At 47.6% G+C, this 16,601-nt stretch overlaps 1 protein-coding gene across 1 annotated transcript in view; it reads left to right on the top strand.

Annotated features, from left to right (window-relative positions):
* The first annotated feature begins 2,766 nt into the window (after positions 1–2,766).
* Positions 2,767–16,601, top strand: part of SLC1A1 (solute carrier family 1 member 1) — a 74,438-nt gene continuing 60,603 nt past the window's right edge. The window contains exon 1 of the mRNA XM_032427468.1: positions 2,767–2,952. Within this exon, the coding sequence (XP_032283359.1) occupies positions 2,862–2,952 (91 nt within the window). The 5' untranslated portion in view covers positions 2,767–2,861. The remainder of the gene's footprint in view (positions 2,953–16,601) is intronic.

The following is a 16,601-nucleotide window of genomic DNA, read 5'->3' as shown; positions in this document are numbered from 1 at the left end:
AACTGAAGGAAGTTACTTACCTTTGTGTGCCCCAGATTCTTCAGCTGTAAGAGGAAGATGATGATGACACACAATATCTCATCTGATTCTTCCAACAGTCCCATGAGGTATAACAACAGTCCCTACCGCATTCAGTTGTTGGGAGGATCAAAGGAGGTAATGTGTGCAGAGTGGTTAGAAAGCTTCCTGGCACATGGCAGGTGCATTATGTCTGCTTATTAATTATTTTTTATTGCCAGCTAAAGTGGAACTGCCATGGAGCAATAGCATAAATGCAGTTTATAATTCCCTTGGCCCACCTGCTTTGAACTTTTGAGATTCTTGACTCATATAATTTAGGAGATTTTTATTATTTCAAAATTAGTGTATACATGCTGGCTTTATTCATCTTTTTATATTGCACTATTTTAAAATTGCATGATTTAAATAAGCTTAAAGCAACTTTGTACTCTATGAGCGTTAGGTGTGAAAATGCGGTAGATTTAGATAATGGCAACTTTAAAGGGTAATTACTCTCGATAAATATGCAAGGGTTCCTGTGGGTCTGACGTAGTTCAGGGGACGTTCCTGACAGGCAGGCCACAGGAGAGAGGGAGTAAAAGATGCTTGCTCATGTTAATTCCAAGTAAAACTAGCGGGAGTGCTTGCTGAGTGCCAGGCACTGTCTTTTAAAAACACTGTATTCAACTCTTACAATACCCCCGTGAGATAAACAGTATTAATGCCTCCATTTTACAGATGTAGAAACTGAGACACACACACAAAAAAACTTAAGTAACTTGCCCAAAGTTACCCAGCCGGTAAGTGGTGGTACTGGGATTTAAACCTAAATATCCTACCCACAAAACCCAGGTGTAGTTGTTCTATTATACCCCAAAAAGTTGTGATGTACAAAGTTCTCCTTAGTTCTTCCACTTTTTTCTCTCTTTAGGGCCTGTTTCTCGCTTAAATACAGCCCTACCCACAACTGTAATGGGCATGAGTATGCTTACGGGAAACACTTGGGAAAATACAGAAAGAAAGCAGAAAGATTCGAACATGCTTATATCACCCAAAGACGACCGTGGTTAAAAATTTGGCGTATTTCCTTCTAGACTTTTTTTTCTAAGTATATGATTTTGTTTTCTATGTTTGCTTTACATAGTTGTGACCAAATTATATACACAATTTAATCTTCCTTTTTTCCCTCATAATATTATAACATATGCTATCTCATGCAATTAAAAATTTTATAAACTTCCTTTCTATAAGCTGCATAATGTACTACTGCGTGACAGTTTCATAATACATTTGCCTTCCTTTTACGTTGGACACCTGAGTACTTCCAGCTTTGTGTGTGTGTGTGTGGGATGGCTATCTCTACCTCCTCTTTCTTGGTAGTTTCCCTCCTGACACTTCCTCAGATCCTGCTCAGGCACAGAGTGACCTTGATACCCCTCTATCCTTCCTTCTCTCAAAATTTAGTTTCTGGAAAGGAGCTGACAAAGTCATTCATACTAAAGTGTACGGGGTTCATAAAGCTGAATTATAATCTCTTCAAGAAGGTTTGCATCAATTTCAGCCAAAGGAATGAAGCTCTAACTGTGGGGTTTTAGTCATCAGATAATCCAGTTGGGGAGCTCCCTCACCCTCCCCATTCACAGAGTAGCCTCCACAATAGCAAAAAGAGGTGCAGAGCTTACTTAATGTTAGGAAAGCTGACATAAAGGCCGCCTAGAGCTGGGGAGGTGGTGATGTGGGAAAGGAAAGGAAAGAGTTTGTCTAAGTGACGGTGAAATAACGGGGTAGAAGAATGGAAGAGAACTCGAAAGGTCACTTAGCCTCGCGGAATATATTTGGCACCACTTACCTAGTTTCTCCAACTCCTCTGTTTGCCCTTCCAGTGCATTTGGCCTTAGGGATGGGCCCGCCCACCATCACCCAACAAAGCTCCGCCGGGCGCTCAGACCTCATTACTCTGCCAAGTCTCCCAGTTTGGGGGCCTTTGGCGGCCACAGAGCCAGTCAAGTTCCTAAGAGGGCCGATTGCAAGCCCTGTGTCCACAGACCATCCTATTGGTGCCTCACCTCCCGCTACTCCGAGAAAAGAGTTAATAATACGGGCGGGGGCGGGGGGGGGGATTAGAGGTGAGAGCTCACAAAGTCCTGTTCTGCTCCCCCCACCCCAGCACTCTCTCTTCCCCTCCCGCTAGGGGCTTCAAGTTTTCTAGACGGCTGGCAAAGCCGAGGCTACGGCGGGGAGCAAAGGGCACCCACGACAGAGCTGTTTCCCTCACTTCTCCCCACTGGCAAGGGCTTCGCGGTGCCCAGGGGCTGGCGTGGAGAAAGCGGAGGGGGGGGTGTGCAGGGAGAGGTCCAAACCATAGTGGCTCCGCCCACCTGGGCTAGCCGAGGAAAACCTAAATCCGAAAAGCTGGGCAGGCAGGACAGAGGGGGAAAAAAAGCAGGGAGCCCAGGTGAAGGCTGGGCTGGCGCGTGGCTGCGGGCTCCCCGGCACCCCGCGCGCACGGCGCACGCCCCCACCCGCCCGCGCGGCCGTCCGCCCCTCCCTCCTTCCTTGCTGGTCGGCCCGGGCGCCGCAGAGCGCGGCGGCGGCAGGAGGAGCCGGGCGCGCCCAGCGCGCACTGCCGGCGAGGTGGCCCGGGCGGCAGGCGCGGCGCGAGGTCTCAGGTGGCGGCGGCGGCTGTGACAGCGGCGGTGACAGCGACAGCGGCGGCCGCAGCAGCCGGCGCGCACCCTCTCCCCCGCGCGCCCGCCTCCCGCCCCCACTGCGCCGCGGAGCCTCCGCCGATCCCCGCGCGCACGGCCGAGCTCCGCGCACAATAGCGGCGGCCGCGGCGGCGGCGGCTCCCGGCGCCCGCCATGGGGAAGCCGGCGAGGAAGGGATGCGACTGCAAGCGCTTCCTGAAGAACAACTGGCTGCTGCTGTCCACCGTGGCCGCGGTGGTGCTAGGTGAGCGGCGTGGCGGGTGGGCGAGGCGCGCGCCCTCACGCGCTCCCGGCGCCCAGGCCGCGTGCGGGGCTGGCGGGTGGAGGGTGGGCGAGGCGCCGCGGGTGCACCTCGGCGCCCCGGTCGGCCTCGGAGCCACGCGGGGGCTTCTCCGCGAGGGTGCCGATGTCTGCGTGCGAAGAACAAAGCTCCTCGGGGACTCCCATTTGGGTGCTCCACGAGCTGCGGGCTCCTGCTTTGCTCAAAATGATCAAAGGGGCTTGGAAGGGGAAAGGGAAGCTCTCGGTCCTTCCCGTTGGGAAGCAAACATGGTCTATTATTAGGTTTTCAATCCTATGTGCCCCCCCCATTTTTTCCGGAACCGTGCTGCCGGGACAGGGATCGAGTGCGGATTACGGTCCTCGGTCGGACTGGAAGAGGCACCTTAGCCTCAGGGATGGCCGGGCCCCCCAGGGAAGGGAGACAGAGGGTGTTGCCACTCACCCTAGGCCAAATTCTTGCCCAAACTCAGGGGTGTGCAGTTTGGGCCTGCAGGAGGTCACTGGGGGAAAGAGAGCTAAGAGAACTCGCGTTTCTTCCTTTCCCACCCTGGTAATCTGCCAAAATAGCCTCCTTGAGCTTCGTTGCTCTCCACATTGTTTTTCTGAAAATAATTTTTAAGTCCTGTTTGCGTGTTTTTAAACAAGGGTGTATTTAAATGATTCACTCCTGACAGATTACTATTCTAAGCAGATGTCTGAGCCATTGCTCAGAGGTATGGAGTTGTTCCTATTTAGATTATGAATTTCTGCCAATTTGTGTGTCTTAAAAGTTAGGCTCTGGGATGCACCCCTTTGGGGTTGGAGTCTCTCTCCTTTCCTCTATGAGCTCACACAGGTGGGGATACCCAGCAGGTGAGATTCCTTTCAAGTCCCCACCTTCGCTTTGGAAACGGGATCTGGGTTTGCTGAAAAGGGGATGGGGTGGCAGCCTCCGGACCTCATGCACCTTCTCCAGGGATGCTTCTGACTCTCAGAATATTTGGTATTGCCTACTCCCACGCTTGATGCCCTACCCCCCAAAAACCTATGGAAGTTAAGGGAATCCTCAGAGTCAGATTTGCTTCTCCAGAACCTTGTGCAAAATAAAGTCAGGTTTCTAGTAAAGAAATAACATCTTGGAATTGCTTTTGCAGAGGCCATTTGTGGGAGGAAAGAAGTAGAGAAGCAAGTCTTTCTTATCTGCTTAACTCCATTTCCCCCAAGGGCCAAATGGCTTAGGGGTCTTTAGGGAAGGTTTATCCTGCCCCCACTACATTTAAATAATATACCACAGAGAGAGTGCATCCAAACAGATGAGATGGCCTTGTTTGTTTTCCCTAGTGGTAAGAGTCCAGAATTAATTGTTAGACCCTTTTTAAGGATGGTTACTGGGTAACTCAGGGCCAGCATTTCCCTCCCAATTCCTGGTGAAAGTGAAATAATGCTGCATTTTTAGCTTTAGAGTTCTCCTATTAACCAAGTGTTGCATACCACACTTCAGTGTACCCATTCACTGGAGGCTGGTTTGGGAAGGATTTTGAGCAGTTGTTCCCTGGCCTTTGGAACCTGTTGAAAAATACAGCTTCAGGGTCAAGAGGAATTACATGCCCATTTTGCAGATCTGGCCTTTGGCAGCAGGGCACTTTCCAACAGTTTTTAATCTGGGTGAAGCACAGGAGCTTGATTCAGACACTCTTCTCAAGAAAGAGAAACCACCATATAAAAATGTCAAGTGCCCCCACTGAAGTCTTTCTGGACATTTGCTCCTCCAGGAGCAACACAGGGCTATCCTGAGGGTTTCCACTCCTGGTCCGAAAAGTGTCAAGCCTGAGCCATCCCCAGTGTGCCCATCACAGGCACCTCCCGAGGTCTTCCTTTTTTCTTTTCTTTCTCCAGAGTGCTGTGTGTGAGTGGAAATCATACCTCTGTGTTGTCTGCATGAGCTCAGTTGTTGAACCAGAATGAAATTCCAGCTAACTTAAAACAGTGAGGCTGAGTCCATATCTAAACTGATAGTGAGTTTATTTTAAAAGTCTTAATTGATACAGGAAATTACAAGCTCTCTAGTGCAGCCTCCTTTCTGGACCTTTTTTAAGAAGAAGAAACTTAAATTTATTAACTACCCTGACAGAATGTCATCTTCTGATTATAGCCATCAAAATGTTTGGCCCTGGCTCTAATTCAGCAGCCCTGACACTTTGAAATATTTTGATTTTTGAAATGAGGGGCAAAGGTTTTTATGAGCCAGCTTGAAGCCTCTGATTTTTCAGAGGGGAAATGCAGTTAAAGAGCATTTTTTTTTTTTTAACGAAGATACGGGAAGGATTAACCATTTTGTTTTGTGCCCCATAGCCTGCTTCTCAATTTGTTTAACAGGCAGAAATTCTAAGGGTAGAATTTTTGTGCTCCAGCTGAGAATTCTGTCCAACAGAATCACTGTGTGTAAAAATTCTGTGTCACAGCATTCCGATTCAAGTGACCCACTAATGATCATTTCGTGTACAGATCTTCCTCAACTTAGGATGGGGTTATGTCCCAAAAGCCCATAGTAAGTTGAAAATATCAAATATCATAATTCAAAAAATGCATTTAATACACCTGACCTGCTGAACACCATGGCTTAGCCTAGTCTGCCTTAAATGTGCTCGGAGCATTTACCTTAGCCTACGGCTGGGCAAAATCATCTCACACAAAGCCTATTTTTTAAAGAAGTGTTGAATATCTCATGTAATTTGCTGAACGCCGTAGAGAAAGTGAAGAACGGTGGTTGTGGGGTGCAGAGTGGTTGCGAGTGTGTTGGTTGTTTACTCTCTCAGTTGCGTGGCTGCCATGCCCATGCCCAGCGTCAAGAAAGAGGATCGTACCCCATCTCGCTGGCCCAGAAAAAGATCAAAATTCAAAAATTTGAAGTCCGGTTTCTATGCACACGTATCTCTTTCGCACCGTTGTGGAGTTGAAAAATCATGCCGGGGGCTGTGTGGATCGTGTTGGTAAAGCACTCGGGGAGCCCTCACCCCATTCACGACATAGAGCTGGAGCTTTCTGTCCAGGACCTGCTTTATTTCAGCCATTTGAAAAACCTGATTTCCACCTTGCAGATTTTCGGGAAAGGAAGTAGATGTTACTTACGTGACAGAGCTGGCAAGCTTATTCATTCTGAATAATTTTCTTCAGCGCGCTAAGAAAGCAATCCTTTATAGATTCCGATTCCGCTGTTTGACATGGAGAACAATTCTTTCACGGTATCAGTAACGCCCTTGCCCCAGCTTCGTGTCTCCTACCCTGGGGGCGCTCCCAGCATGTATCTGGCAGTGCTCGGTAGAGTCGTGGTATGTGCTCTCTTCCTGTTTCTCTGTGTCGCGAAGCCTCTGATGACGGGGGCTGGCTGCAGCAGGCTCAGGGTGCAGCTCACCTGCGCAAAGCCTTGTGTGTGGCAACATTCCAGAATGTATATCGTTACTGATAAAGCTCGTTTGGTCTGGCGACTCCCATGCCTGGTACCGCTGGGCCTCTAATCCGCTCAGTCTTGGAATATACCTGCAGCGACCAACGCTTAAATCGTTTGTTCATTCAGTAGAGACTGTTGTGGAGCCTGGGCGCACAGCAGTGAACAAATCAAAACCCCTTTCCTCGTGAAACTCCCGTTCGAGCGCCGAGAGGTAAACCGTAAACAGAATAAATGGGCAGACTGCAATACGGAGTGTGTCCGATGGTGAGGGTGCTCAAGAGTAACACAGAGCAGGGAGGGGGCTGGGAGGGGCTTGCACTTTTAAATAAGGGCAACAGGGATGGTCCTGCTGAGAAGGTGACCACTGAATGAAGACTAGAAAGAGGTGGAGGAACAGGTGCACAGATATCTGGGGAGCATCCTGGCTTGTTTGAGAAAGAACAAGGGGTGCAGGGAGTGGGGGGAGGCAGGAGGCCAGGAGGGGACAGAGCAGTGGGAGATTGTGGGCTCCTCTAAGGACTTTGACTTTTACTGGGAGATGGGAAACCGCTGGAAGGTTCTGAGCAGAGCAGCGTGGTCTGGTTTTATTTTAATCAGCTCCCCTGGCCGCTGTTTTGACCACAGACTGGGGGAGGCAGGGGGGGGAAGCAGAGCCAGGTTGAGGAGGCTGTGGTGCGCTTAACCTGCGACGCATTTGACTTCTTAAACTGTAATCTCATTTCCATCGTGCCTAGTGAAATACCAGGAAATGCTTATGAAAAAAGGCAATGAAAATGTTTCGCAGCTACGTAGTAGGCGTTGCCTATATATGTATATGTAAATGCCCACCTAGGGATGAGGGAACTGAGACTCCATGTCACGGTCACTCAGATGAAAACCGGTCCTCCTGTTCCTTTCCTTCCCCTCCTTTGGGCGGCTTCTCTCTGTCTTGCTCCCCAGCTCCCTGTCATACCTGGTCCTCGCCGACCCTCCTGGGAATCACAGCGCCGTACTGGGATGGCGTACTTTGGTCTGTATTGTTCTTTTCTCCCCTGAGACTGGAAAGGGGCAGAAACATGCCTCCAGGACTCTGCGAATCCCCGTGTGGGTCTTTGGAGGAATCCTGCTCCAGTGAGACTTGGCAGATTCATCGGCCAGGCTGGCCTCCACTCTGGGCTCAGACCCACTCTTATGCCTCCGTTCATGAGGCTGCCCAGCTCTTCCTTCCACCTTCAAAGTCTGCCTTTCCTACCTTCTAACAGAGGGGCTGGGCATGACTGCGGCGGAGGGTATGATTGAGGGACATGGAAAAACCAAATGAGCAAGGCTGCTGAAGAGGCAGAGGCAGCTCCCGGAGGGCCTGGAATGCCATGCTGACGAGTTCGGACAAGGTCTGAGGATTAGGTTGGCAAGGACACGGTCAGAGCTGTGCTTGGAAAAGATCACTGAAGCAGGTGCATGTGGCAAATGGATCCTGGGAGGGCGGTCTTGCAGGTAGGCAGACAGGGAGAGCTAGGGGCCTCGGCTGCAGAGCTGCCGGGGAAGTGGAAAAGAAGTGACAGTTAACTCGAGGGGCTCAGCAGGTTAAACTGATGGGGTATGGCCGGATTTGGTCCTCGAGGGGAAGAAAGTAGCCATCTCTAACAGGAGAGGGCGTCCTAGAAGTGGCACAGACTTGGAAAAGAACTATTGTGCACTCTCACTCTGCAGAAGCAATATCTACTTGTATGCATTACTCTGCAGTTAGAATATATTCTCTTTTTTTTGCCTCCCCCACCAATCCATGAGCCTCCCTGAACCCACAGCATCTGTCACAATGCATGGTGGGCTCAATACATTTGTTGATTTGTTGGTGAGACATTTATGACCCAGAGAGTAAGACATTTTCCTTGTTTATTGAGTGAATAAATGAGCCTTAACCTTAGCCTGAACTCCATTTCCTCCATAAATTCTCTTCTGCCTACTTCAGCATTCTCCAATCTGCAACGGTCACCCAGATTAACACTTAGTCTACATATATATATCAAGCACGGTCATCTTTTCTTCCTCAGAACTAGATTACAGACCCCTTGAGGACCAAAGCACCCTATTACTCCTGGCAGATCCTGGAAAATGAAATGAGACCTTAAAGTAATGAGACTGACTCTTCAGAGCTCTTTAAGAGAGTGTATCTGATATTTAAACTCTCTGGGCCTTTGTTTTCTTATCAGAAAGAAGAGGAATTTGGATGAGCTGGAAGAGAAAGGATTTCATTCACGTGCCACCTCCCCTTTATAGATAGTGGACTGTTTGGTGGAATATGTTTGTTGAGAAAGAATTGGAAACAGAAGTTCTGGAATTGATTACTGATGTCTGCCAAGGGCTTAGGAGCAGAGTATGGGCATGTGTCCTCCATACTTGTTGACCCTGGGTTAGAAAATCTCTGTGGTTCCTTCTAGCTTTAATCCTTTCGCTCAGTGATTGTATCATCATCGTTCCTCAGTTTATTGCTAGAAGCTCTTCCATAGGACAGTAAGCAAGTGATAAAGGTCATTATGGGAGGATGAAATGATCTTGATGTTGAGTCACTTGTAAACCTCTGTGACTTGAGTTTAATAATGTAAATTGTAAAAATAAGTAAATAAATAAATAACGTAATTTGTGTATGGAACTATTACCAGGGCAGTGTTCCATGTCAACATTAGATTATTCAGGAATATGAGGTCTAATAAACTTATGTTGTTCCTGTATATGTATACATATGTTGCATGTATCTGCTTAATTAAGTACTTTAGAGAAGAGGTCCTTTAACTGGCTTGGCCCAAGTTCCACGTATTAAAGAATTAGGAAAAGAATTTTGGGCTTTGAATGTCCATGCCTGATGCTTTCATTTTTGAAACCAAATCAGAACCAAGCAGACTTGCGGACTCACTGAAGAGATTCTGATTTTTGGTTGCCTCTGCATGGTATATATACCTCAAGTCTATCAAACCAAAACCCCACACAAAGCTATATGAACACAAATTGTAAAATTCAAAAATTATCACAGGTGTTGGACTCTGCCCCATACCTTATGTTGTATACACATTCTTAATACCATCTATTGGGAGGACTTTGAAGGTCAATCGCTAAAGTACAGAGAAGGGCAAAAGAAGGTGTGTGTGGGGGTGTGTGTGTGTGTATGAATCTGTGTCTGTCTTTCAGTTTAATAGTCAGAAAAGAGAAGATTAGGGGCACCTGGGTGGCGCAGTTAGTTAAGCATCTGACTCTCGATTTCAGCTCAGGTCATGATCTCAGGGTCCTGGGATCGAGCCCCACATAGGACCTGCGTTGGGCTTCACATTCAGCAGAGAGTCTGCTTGAGATTCTCTCTCTCCCTCTCCCCACTTGGTGCACGTACTCACACTCTCTCTCTCTCTCTCTCTCAAATAAATAAATCTTTTAAAAAGAGAGGGACAAGATTGTTCATAGATATTCAATATCTTGTTAGATGTCGCTTAATGTGAGACATTGGTTTTTTTAGTGCAAAGAAAAAAAAAACCCAAATCCTGTAGAATCAAAGTTATCCACCTGTCAAAAATTTGAGCAGCAAGCATAAGCAGTAAAGGAAACTTCAAATGAAGACACTCGATGTAGAAAATTACCATGTGCCAGATCAGGATAGGGTAGAGCTCACAAAGCAGCTCAGATGGCTAAAACCCTGGCTAGGTCAGACGAGGTGTGCAAACCTGGGGTGAGGAATCCGCTCTTGGAGAGCATATGCCTGCTCGTGTGAGCGCTTGCTTGTTAAGAGAGAAAGCTTTCCACATTAATTACTTGTGAGAAATTGTGATTACCTGTAACAGAGCTGAGCCTCCAAGTAACTGTCCTGTGGGGAGTCAGCGACAGCCTGGCCTGGTGCCAGGGAAGCCCGGTTCGCCGGAAGAGCTGCAGATCTCCCCCGAGTCGGTGCTGGAGATCGGGAGTCACGTATGCTGTGAGGACTGGAGCACTCTCGAAGAAAATGAATTCATTTTTGGTGACATCAAACACTCCTGCAGCAGTGTTTAAGGTAGCAAGTGTTTTCAGTGGCCTTTCCTATTTAGAATGTTAAACATGCATCTCATAGCAGAGAATATTGGAGACAGTGACTATTAAGCCAATAATTCACTTTGGAGCTATAGTTTGGCTCAGTGGATAGATTTAGAAGGAGCTAATTCATTATACTTGCTGAGGAAACAGCCCAAACTGCAACAAAGAGCGCTCTGTTGTAATTAGTACACTCCACAGTAACACCTCTGTTGATGGAAAGAAAGTGTTCCAGTGGCTCACTCGTTGCCAGAAATGTTACTACCCTGCGTTCGAAAAGTATCTGCCAACTGCCTGTTCCATTACCAGGGATGGAATATTTCCTTTCCAGCAAATACTCCTGCACTTTCCGGGATGGGAGGACCTTGTCCCAGCCCACAGACGCTTCACACTGTGTGTTCCGGGCTGTTCCTTCCCCGGCCCCGGTTGTGTGAGTTCTGGGCAGCAGCCCCCCCTCAGCCAGGACGAGGAGGACGCTGTGCCTCGTTCTCCAGCACAAGACCCAGAGCCAGCACTGCGGAGATGAGACCCTCCCACCGGTTCCTCACGTGCAGCCTGAGGTCTTTGTTACCCAGGCCCTTCTTGGTCTCGAGGTCCCTAACTGTGTCCACAGATGGGACAACTGTCACAGCATATTTTCCTGTGTCCAGGAAGGGTCCTGACATGAGCATCATGTGACTCTGTGAGGTCTGCATGTTGATGCAAAGGGGTGGCCTTTGGGGCCGGAACTTCCATTCAGAAATGACCAGAGAGGGTCCACTCTGTGTGTTTATTCTTATAACTGCCCTGAGACAATTACTTGGGTTCAGTGCCCTTGGGTTTTTAAAGCTACATTTACTTACTCAACTAAGAAGGAAACCCTTCGGGAAGAGAGCTCAAGTGAGATTATATAATCAAATTATCTTTCTACCACTATTCTGTTGCTCTAGAGTTATCTGGTTACTTATAATTCAGTAAAGAATTAAGTCTACAACAACAAAAAATGCATCGTCACCAGAAATACCTAACCACAGAAAGCCTAATCTCCAAGCCTCTTCCCACTTCTGGACGATAAACTGATTTTGCTCAGTTTCTGTGGGCATTTCATATACTTCATTGTCTTCTGATCCCATTAACCACTTTACAGGTTTCATACAAGATTCCCCAGATTATGGGACAGTGAGGAAGACACATTTTCTACTTTGAAAAGTTATTTCTCTTGTAGTTCACCAAGCCTACGATTTGCTGACATTTGTTGGGGGCTTACTGTGAGTTTTATGCACGTTTATTTCCCACTTGACCCTGAGTACAATGAGGTAGGAAGTTTGCCCTTCTGTGCAGATGAGGAGAAGGAAACATAAAAGGCTGAAGTCCCGTGGCTGAGGTCCCAGTCAAAGCTGGGATTTGTACCCAGGACTGTCTGACCCCAAAACTGAGGTTCTTAACCATTAAGCAAGTCTTCCTTCCTAACAGACCTTGATACACCTAAAGCATAGTTCAAATGATTCTTATAGACTCAGTCTTGTACAGTGACTAAATAAAGCCTATTCTCCACCTTCTCACTCCATCCCTTGCCTGTCTTTTGGTGCCATTTTATCCTGTCCTTAACGTGGGGAGGTCCCCAGTGGTGAGCATTCCCCCATGCTCCCCCTTGCAAGCCCTCTATTTGAACGGGTATTCTGGTCGAGCTTGTCTAGTGGTTGCTTTCCTGGAGTATGTTGTACTTTGCTGCCCTAATGCTTTTGCTCATTGTTTCACCCACTGTTATCCTACTCATCCTTGAAGATGGATCACCTAATTCCCACTCTTGCTGTATAGACTTCTCTGGCTGGTCAGATGATCTGCCGTCTCTGTGCTCTTGTCGCCTTTCATTTACATCTGCACGTTACACTGCATTTGCACCACCTCCCCAAACCCTGCCCTGTGGCAGACATCACTAATCGATTACTGCAGTCTTAACCACGGAGCTCAGTTATGGCCTCAAAATCCCCAAAACTATCCTCCAGGCAACCACTGTCAATCAAAGGGAATTGGCGTGTAAGAGGAAAGGTGTTGTCTCTATGATTGGGAAGATCTATTCATTTAGCAATCAATTAAGAGCTCAGTTCAAAAGGAGCAAATATTAATGTTACTGGCAGAAGACGCAGGGTGAAAGTCTGTGTTTCTTCCCAGTGCGTCAGAGGTGGTGCACGGGCAGATACCACCAACAGTAGCCCAAGTGTGGTAAATGCTGCAAGAAAGCTACATCTTGCCTTGGGCCTTCAAAGAAGACAGTTGAGAAAGAGTTCCTGGAGAAGGCCAGGAATGGCCTTGAGCAGGTGTGGTAGGATTCCTGGGCTGGATGATTGGAAATATTACAAGAGCCCAGGTTGAGATAACGATAGGAGGACAAAGGCCCATATTCTGTCTTATGTCCCGTTTTGGTATCATGTGCAACTACTATGCAATCAGTGCGTTGCTGTGTTTTCACAACTTCTCTGTCTCACCTCAGTTTCCTGAGGATAGAAAAAAATGCTGTCTGATTTGGGTCTGTCATACTCACGGCATCTAGCACTGCAGCTGCTTTGTAGAAGATGCCCCCAAAATCTTTTTTCACTGGTTACAAAACCTTTCTCGTTAAAGAAGAGGTAAACCATTGGTGAACCTCTCCCATTAGTCCCCGGGCTAACCACTTAGTTGTATCATTTTTTTTTGTTTTTTTTAAAGATTTTATTTATTTATTTGACAGAGAGATAGAGAGAGAGCACAAGTAGGCAGAGTGGCAGGCAGAGGGGGAGGGAGAAGCAGGCTCTCCACTGAGCAGGGAGCCCCACGTGGGGCTTGATGCCAGGACCCCAGGATCATGACCTGAGCAGCCGCTTAACCGACTGAGCCACCCAGGCGCCCCACGTTTTTTTTTTTTTTCTTTTTAAGATTTTATTTATCTATTTGAGAGAGAGAGCACAGAGGGAGAGGGAAAAACACTCCCCACTGAGCAGGGAGCCTGATGTGGGACTCGATCCAGGACCCTGAGATCACGACCTGAGCCTAAGGCAGACGCTTAACCCACTGAACACCCACGTTCTCCTGTTGTATGGGTTTTTGAGTGAAGACCCTGGGGAACTCTTATCAAGCTGGAGTCATCCCAGATGTACTTTACTTCTACTTTGGGGATCCCAGAAGAAGAGCAAGCCTGGCCAGCAACAGTTCTGAAGCCATTTTAGTGTGAGCTCCGCATGGCCTCAAAGCTCCCAGACTGGAGGGCATCTCCCCACTCCGAGGAAGGCGTGACCTTCTCAGGAAACCAGCACCAGAACCATGCTGATCTCCAGAGAATTCTGTGGACTGATTAGAGAAGATCCATCTGGTCTCCCGAATTTGGGCCATGGCATACAGCTGAATCAGCCTTGAATGATAGAGCTTTTTTGAATGTGGTAATTAGCAATTCCTCTGTCTGTTTGTGAATTTATTTCTAGGTTTCTGCCCACCCCCCCAACACACACACACATCTTTTTACATCCTTGTCCAAATTCTGCCCATTTCTTTCCCTGTCTGGAGATGATTTCTCTGATAAAGAATTAATTAGCCTGTCTGTGCTGCCTGTTCCAGGAGACCTTGAGCTTGAACTGCTTGGATAAACACTAGATTTGGTCATTAAAGAGTCTGAAGATGGGTTTTTACTTTTTTATTGGCAAAAGTTAATTGTCAACCAGGAGACGTAACAGGTCGGCTCCGTTTCTGCTTCCTCTTCATCGATTCCTTTCTTACATCTGGAGAATTTGCTGAGGTTGCGTCACCTGGAGGAGCTTCTGAGTTCCCTGGAGGGATGGAGATGGAGATGTTGCCAAATCAGAAGCCACAGACCCTGAGAAAGAAAGTTTACATCTACTACTGTTTAAGTGGGAACGATTGAATAAAGTTTGGTTGCTTTTTTAACCTCAAGCAGGTAACCGTAGAAGACAGGACTTACGGAATCTAAGATCTAGAACTCTAAATTTCCCTGGACTTTGGGGCTCATCCCAGAGCTTTCATAGGCTTTGTGAATCCTGCTCGGTGCTCTGGGCTCGGAAAGGGTTAGTGGATCACAGCAGGTGGGTTTGCAGCTGTGGCTTTTTACTTAGGTTTTCTCTTTCTCCCCCTTCACAGCCTTCCGCCACTCCCCAGGCAACATCTGTTGTCCGTGTGGGCAACACCGAGAAGGGGAGCTAAAGAGCCTCGCAAACATTAAACATTCCAAGGTTCCAAAAGTAAACAAAACCCTTAATTATTAATGTGAAAAGATTACACTCACCATGTTTGATTTTGGAGGGATCTCTGGTGGTCATCTTAAATGCATTTATGGTTATTTCTAGAACTTCTGTTTAATCCATTGTTCTCAAACAAGCTAATCCATGGACAGGGACTTTATAAACCTGGGAAGTGTCTTATAAACGTTTCTTATTGTTGGGGGGAGGTGCAAATGGGGAAATTTGGATCCTGGGTACAATGGTATGCGTTGTATACGTCATCTTTGTGTGTTTTTCTGGGACCCTCCTCTCATCCTGTATGAAAAGGCATCTGGGCTCCTTTTAGTGGCTCTCTGGTAAGTTTAACATTCTAAACAGGACTGTTCTTTCACAAATAATAATCAAACAAGTTGGCTCTCTCTTTGCCTTTTTTCTTCCGATGAGGATTAAGAGAAGTATCCAAGGTATTTACAGACAGATTCTTGACCCAAGCTTTCAACCCTGGAGACCGCTTTCATTTTAATTTTTAAAAATACCATAAAATTCTTCAAATACATCTTAACTCATTTGAAGATAAGAGTAAATATTTCTGTGGTCCTTGTGGGGGTGGGGAAGGTTAGTTCAGAGTTACAGCTCCGCAGAAGTTGAGGCAGATACGTAAACAGTCGGCAGCCAGGTGGCGTAGTTGGGAATCATTAGAGACCCACTTAGCCTTCTGGGTGCAAGGTTCCTCAGACTGGGAATTCCAGGCTTGGGACAGGTCTAGAAAATCGAGGGTAGCTGGCTGCCTTCTTTCTGCCAGAGGCCCATCTCTTTCTCTGCTCTCAAATTGCTCCTGACTAAAACCAGCTTGGGGGGAGATGGTCGGATTTTGTTTACTCATAGGGAGAAGGCTTCCTGAGATTGTGTAATGAACCCAGAAGGAGTTTATGAGAGTCGTTAAACTGGTTATGATAGGTAGTGTTTCCAGACATCTAGTGTTAAAGCTGAGGAAAAGGTGTGTCCTCCAACCAGAGGATCCCAGGGCCTCTCCAAACCATACAAGTGTGGGTGAGGGGATTTACAGTTCCTTCAGTGACTTGGAGGCCAAATAATTTGCCCAGGTACCAAGGAGGGGAGAGAATAGAGTGAAACCACAAGGTAGATGAAGGTCTTTCAGAGGCATGCATAGAACAAGCTGAGAGGTGGCATCGTCCATGAGATTATCAGATACGGTAGGAAATGGGAGATTTTAGAACCCACAAGTCAAGTCATAGATATGTATCTCAGAAATAGCCCAACCACACAAGTGTGGGACTGACACACCTTTGAGGGAGAGTCTGCTTGCTCCTGGATTGAAAGGTTCACTCACAACTGGCCTCTAAGCCAGTCAATGCTTCCTGTAGAGATTAGAGTCCTGTGGGGTAGTCCTACAACCGAGCTCATCCTCATGTGACCCCAAGGGGCTCTTTGGACTCCAGAGGCCCCAGAAGCCTGGGAGAAGTCCAGAGGCGTAAGAACCAGGCTCCCAACTTCTCATGGATACATTACCATAGCCATTGTCAAAGGGAGACAATCCCACGAGTCAGGAGACACTGGAGAGGCCGTATTTATGATGCCCCTCTGGGTTGGATGGCCCTGGAACAATGTGGCAGAATTCACGCCCACATTCCTGTGGCCCAGTTTCCGCCCTCAGCTGGTGACATCCTCTCTCCGCGGTTTCCTCTTGCCTTTTGTAATCAGGTGTGGTGAGTGAAGAGTAGAAAATGCATGACCTCCTGGGCCCACACAATGCATGGCAGTTATGCATCCCGGGTTCAGTTCGGTGCAGCAGATAGCAATCAAGTAGCTGTGGAGGGTCAGGCTTGGTTCCCCGGGGCAGGGGGAGTGCAGACGTGAGCATGCAGCGGTTGTGCATCAGGAGCTCGAGATGAGGGGATGGGCCGAGACAGAGGTCTGAGAGGGGGTAACAGATGCAGATGAAGCTCAGCAGGG

This window comes from Phoca vitulina, unplaced genomic scaffold, assembly GCF_004348235.1.
Source record: "Phoca vitulina isolate PV1807 unplaced genomic scaffold, GSC_HSeal_1.0 scaffold37, whole genome shotgun sequence".
In the NCBI taxonomy this organism is placed as follows: domain Eukaryota; kingdom Metazoa; phylum Chordata; class Mammalia; order Carnivora; family Phocidae; genus Phoca; species Phoca vitulina.
The sequence above is the reverse complement of the archived record's forward strand: the minus strand, read 5'-3'. Positions and strand labels throughout refer to the sequence as shown.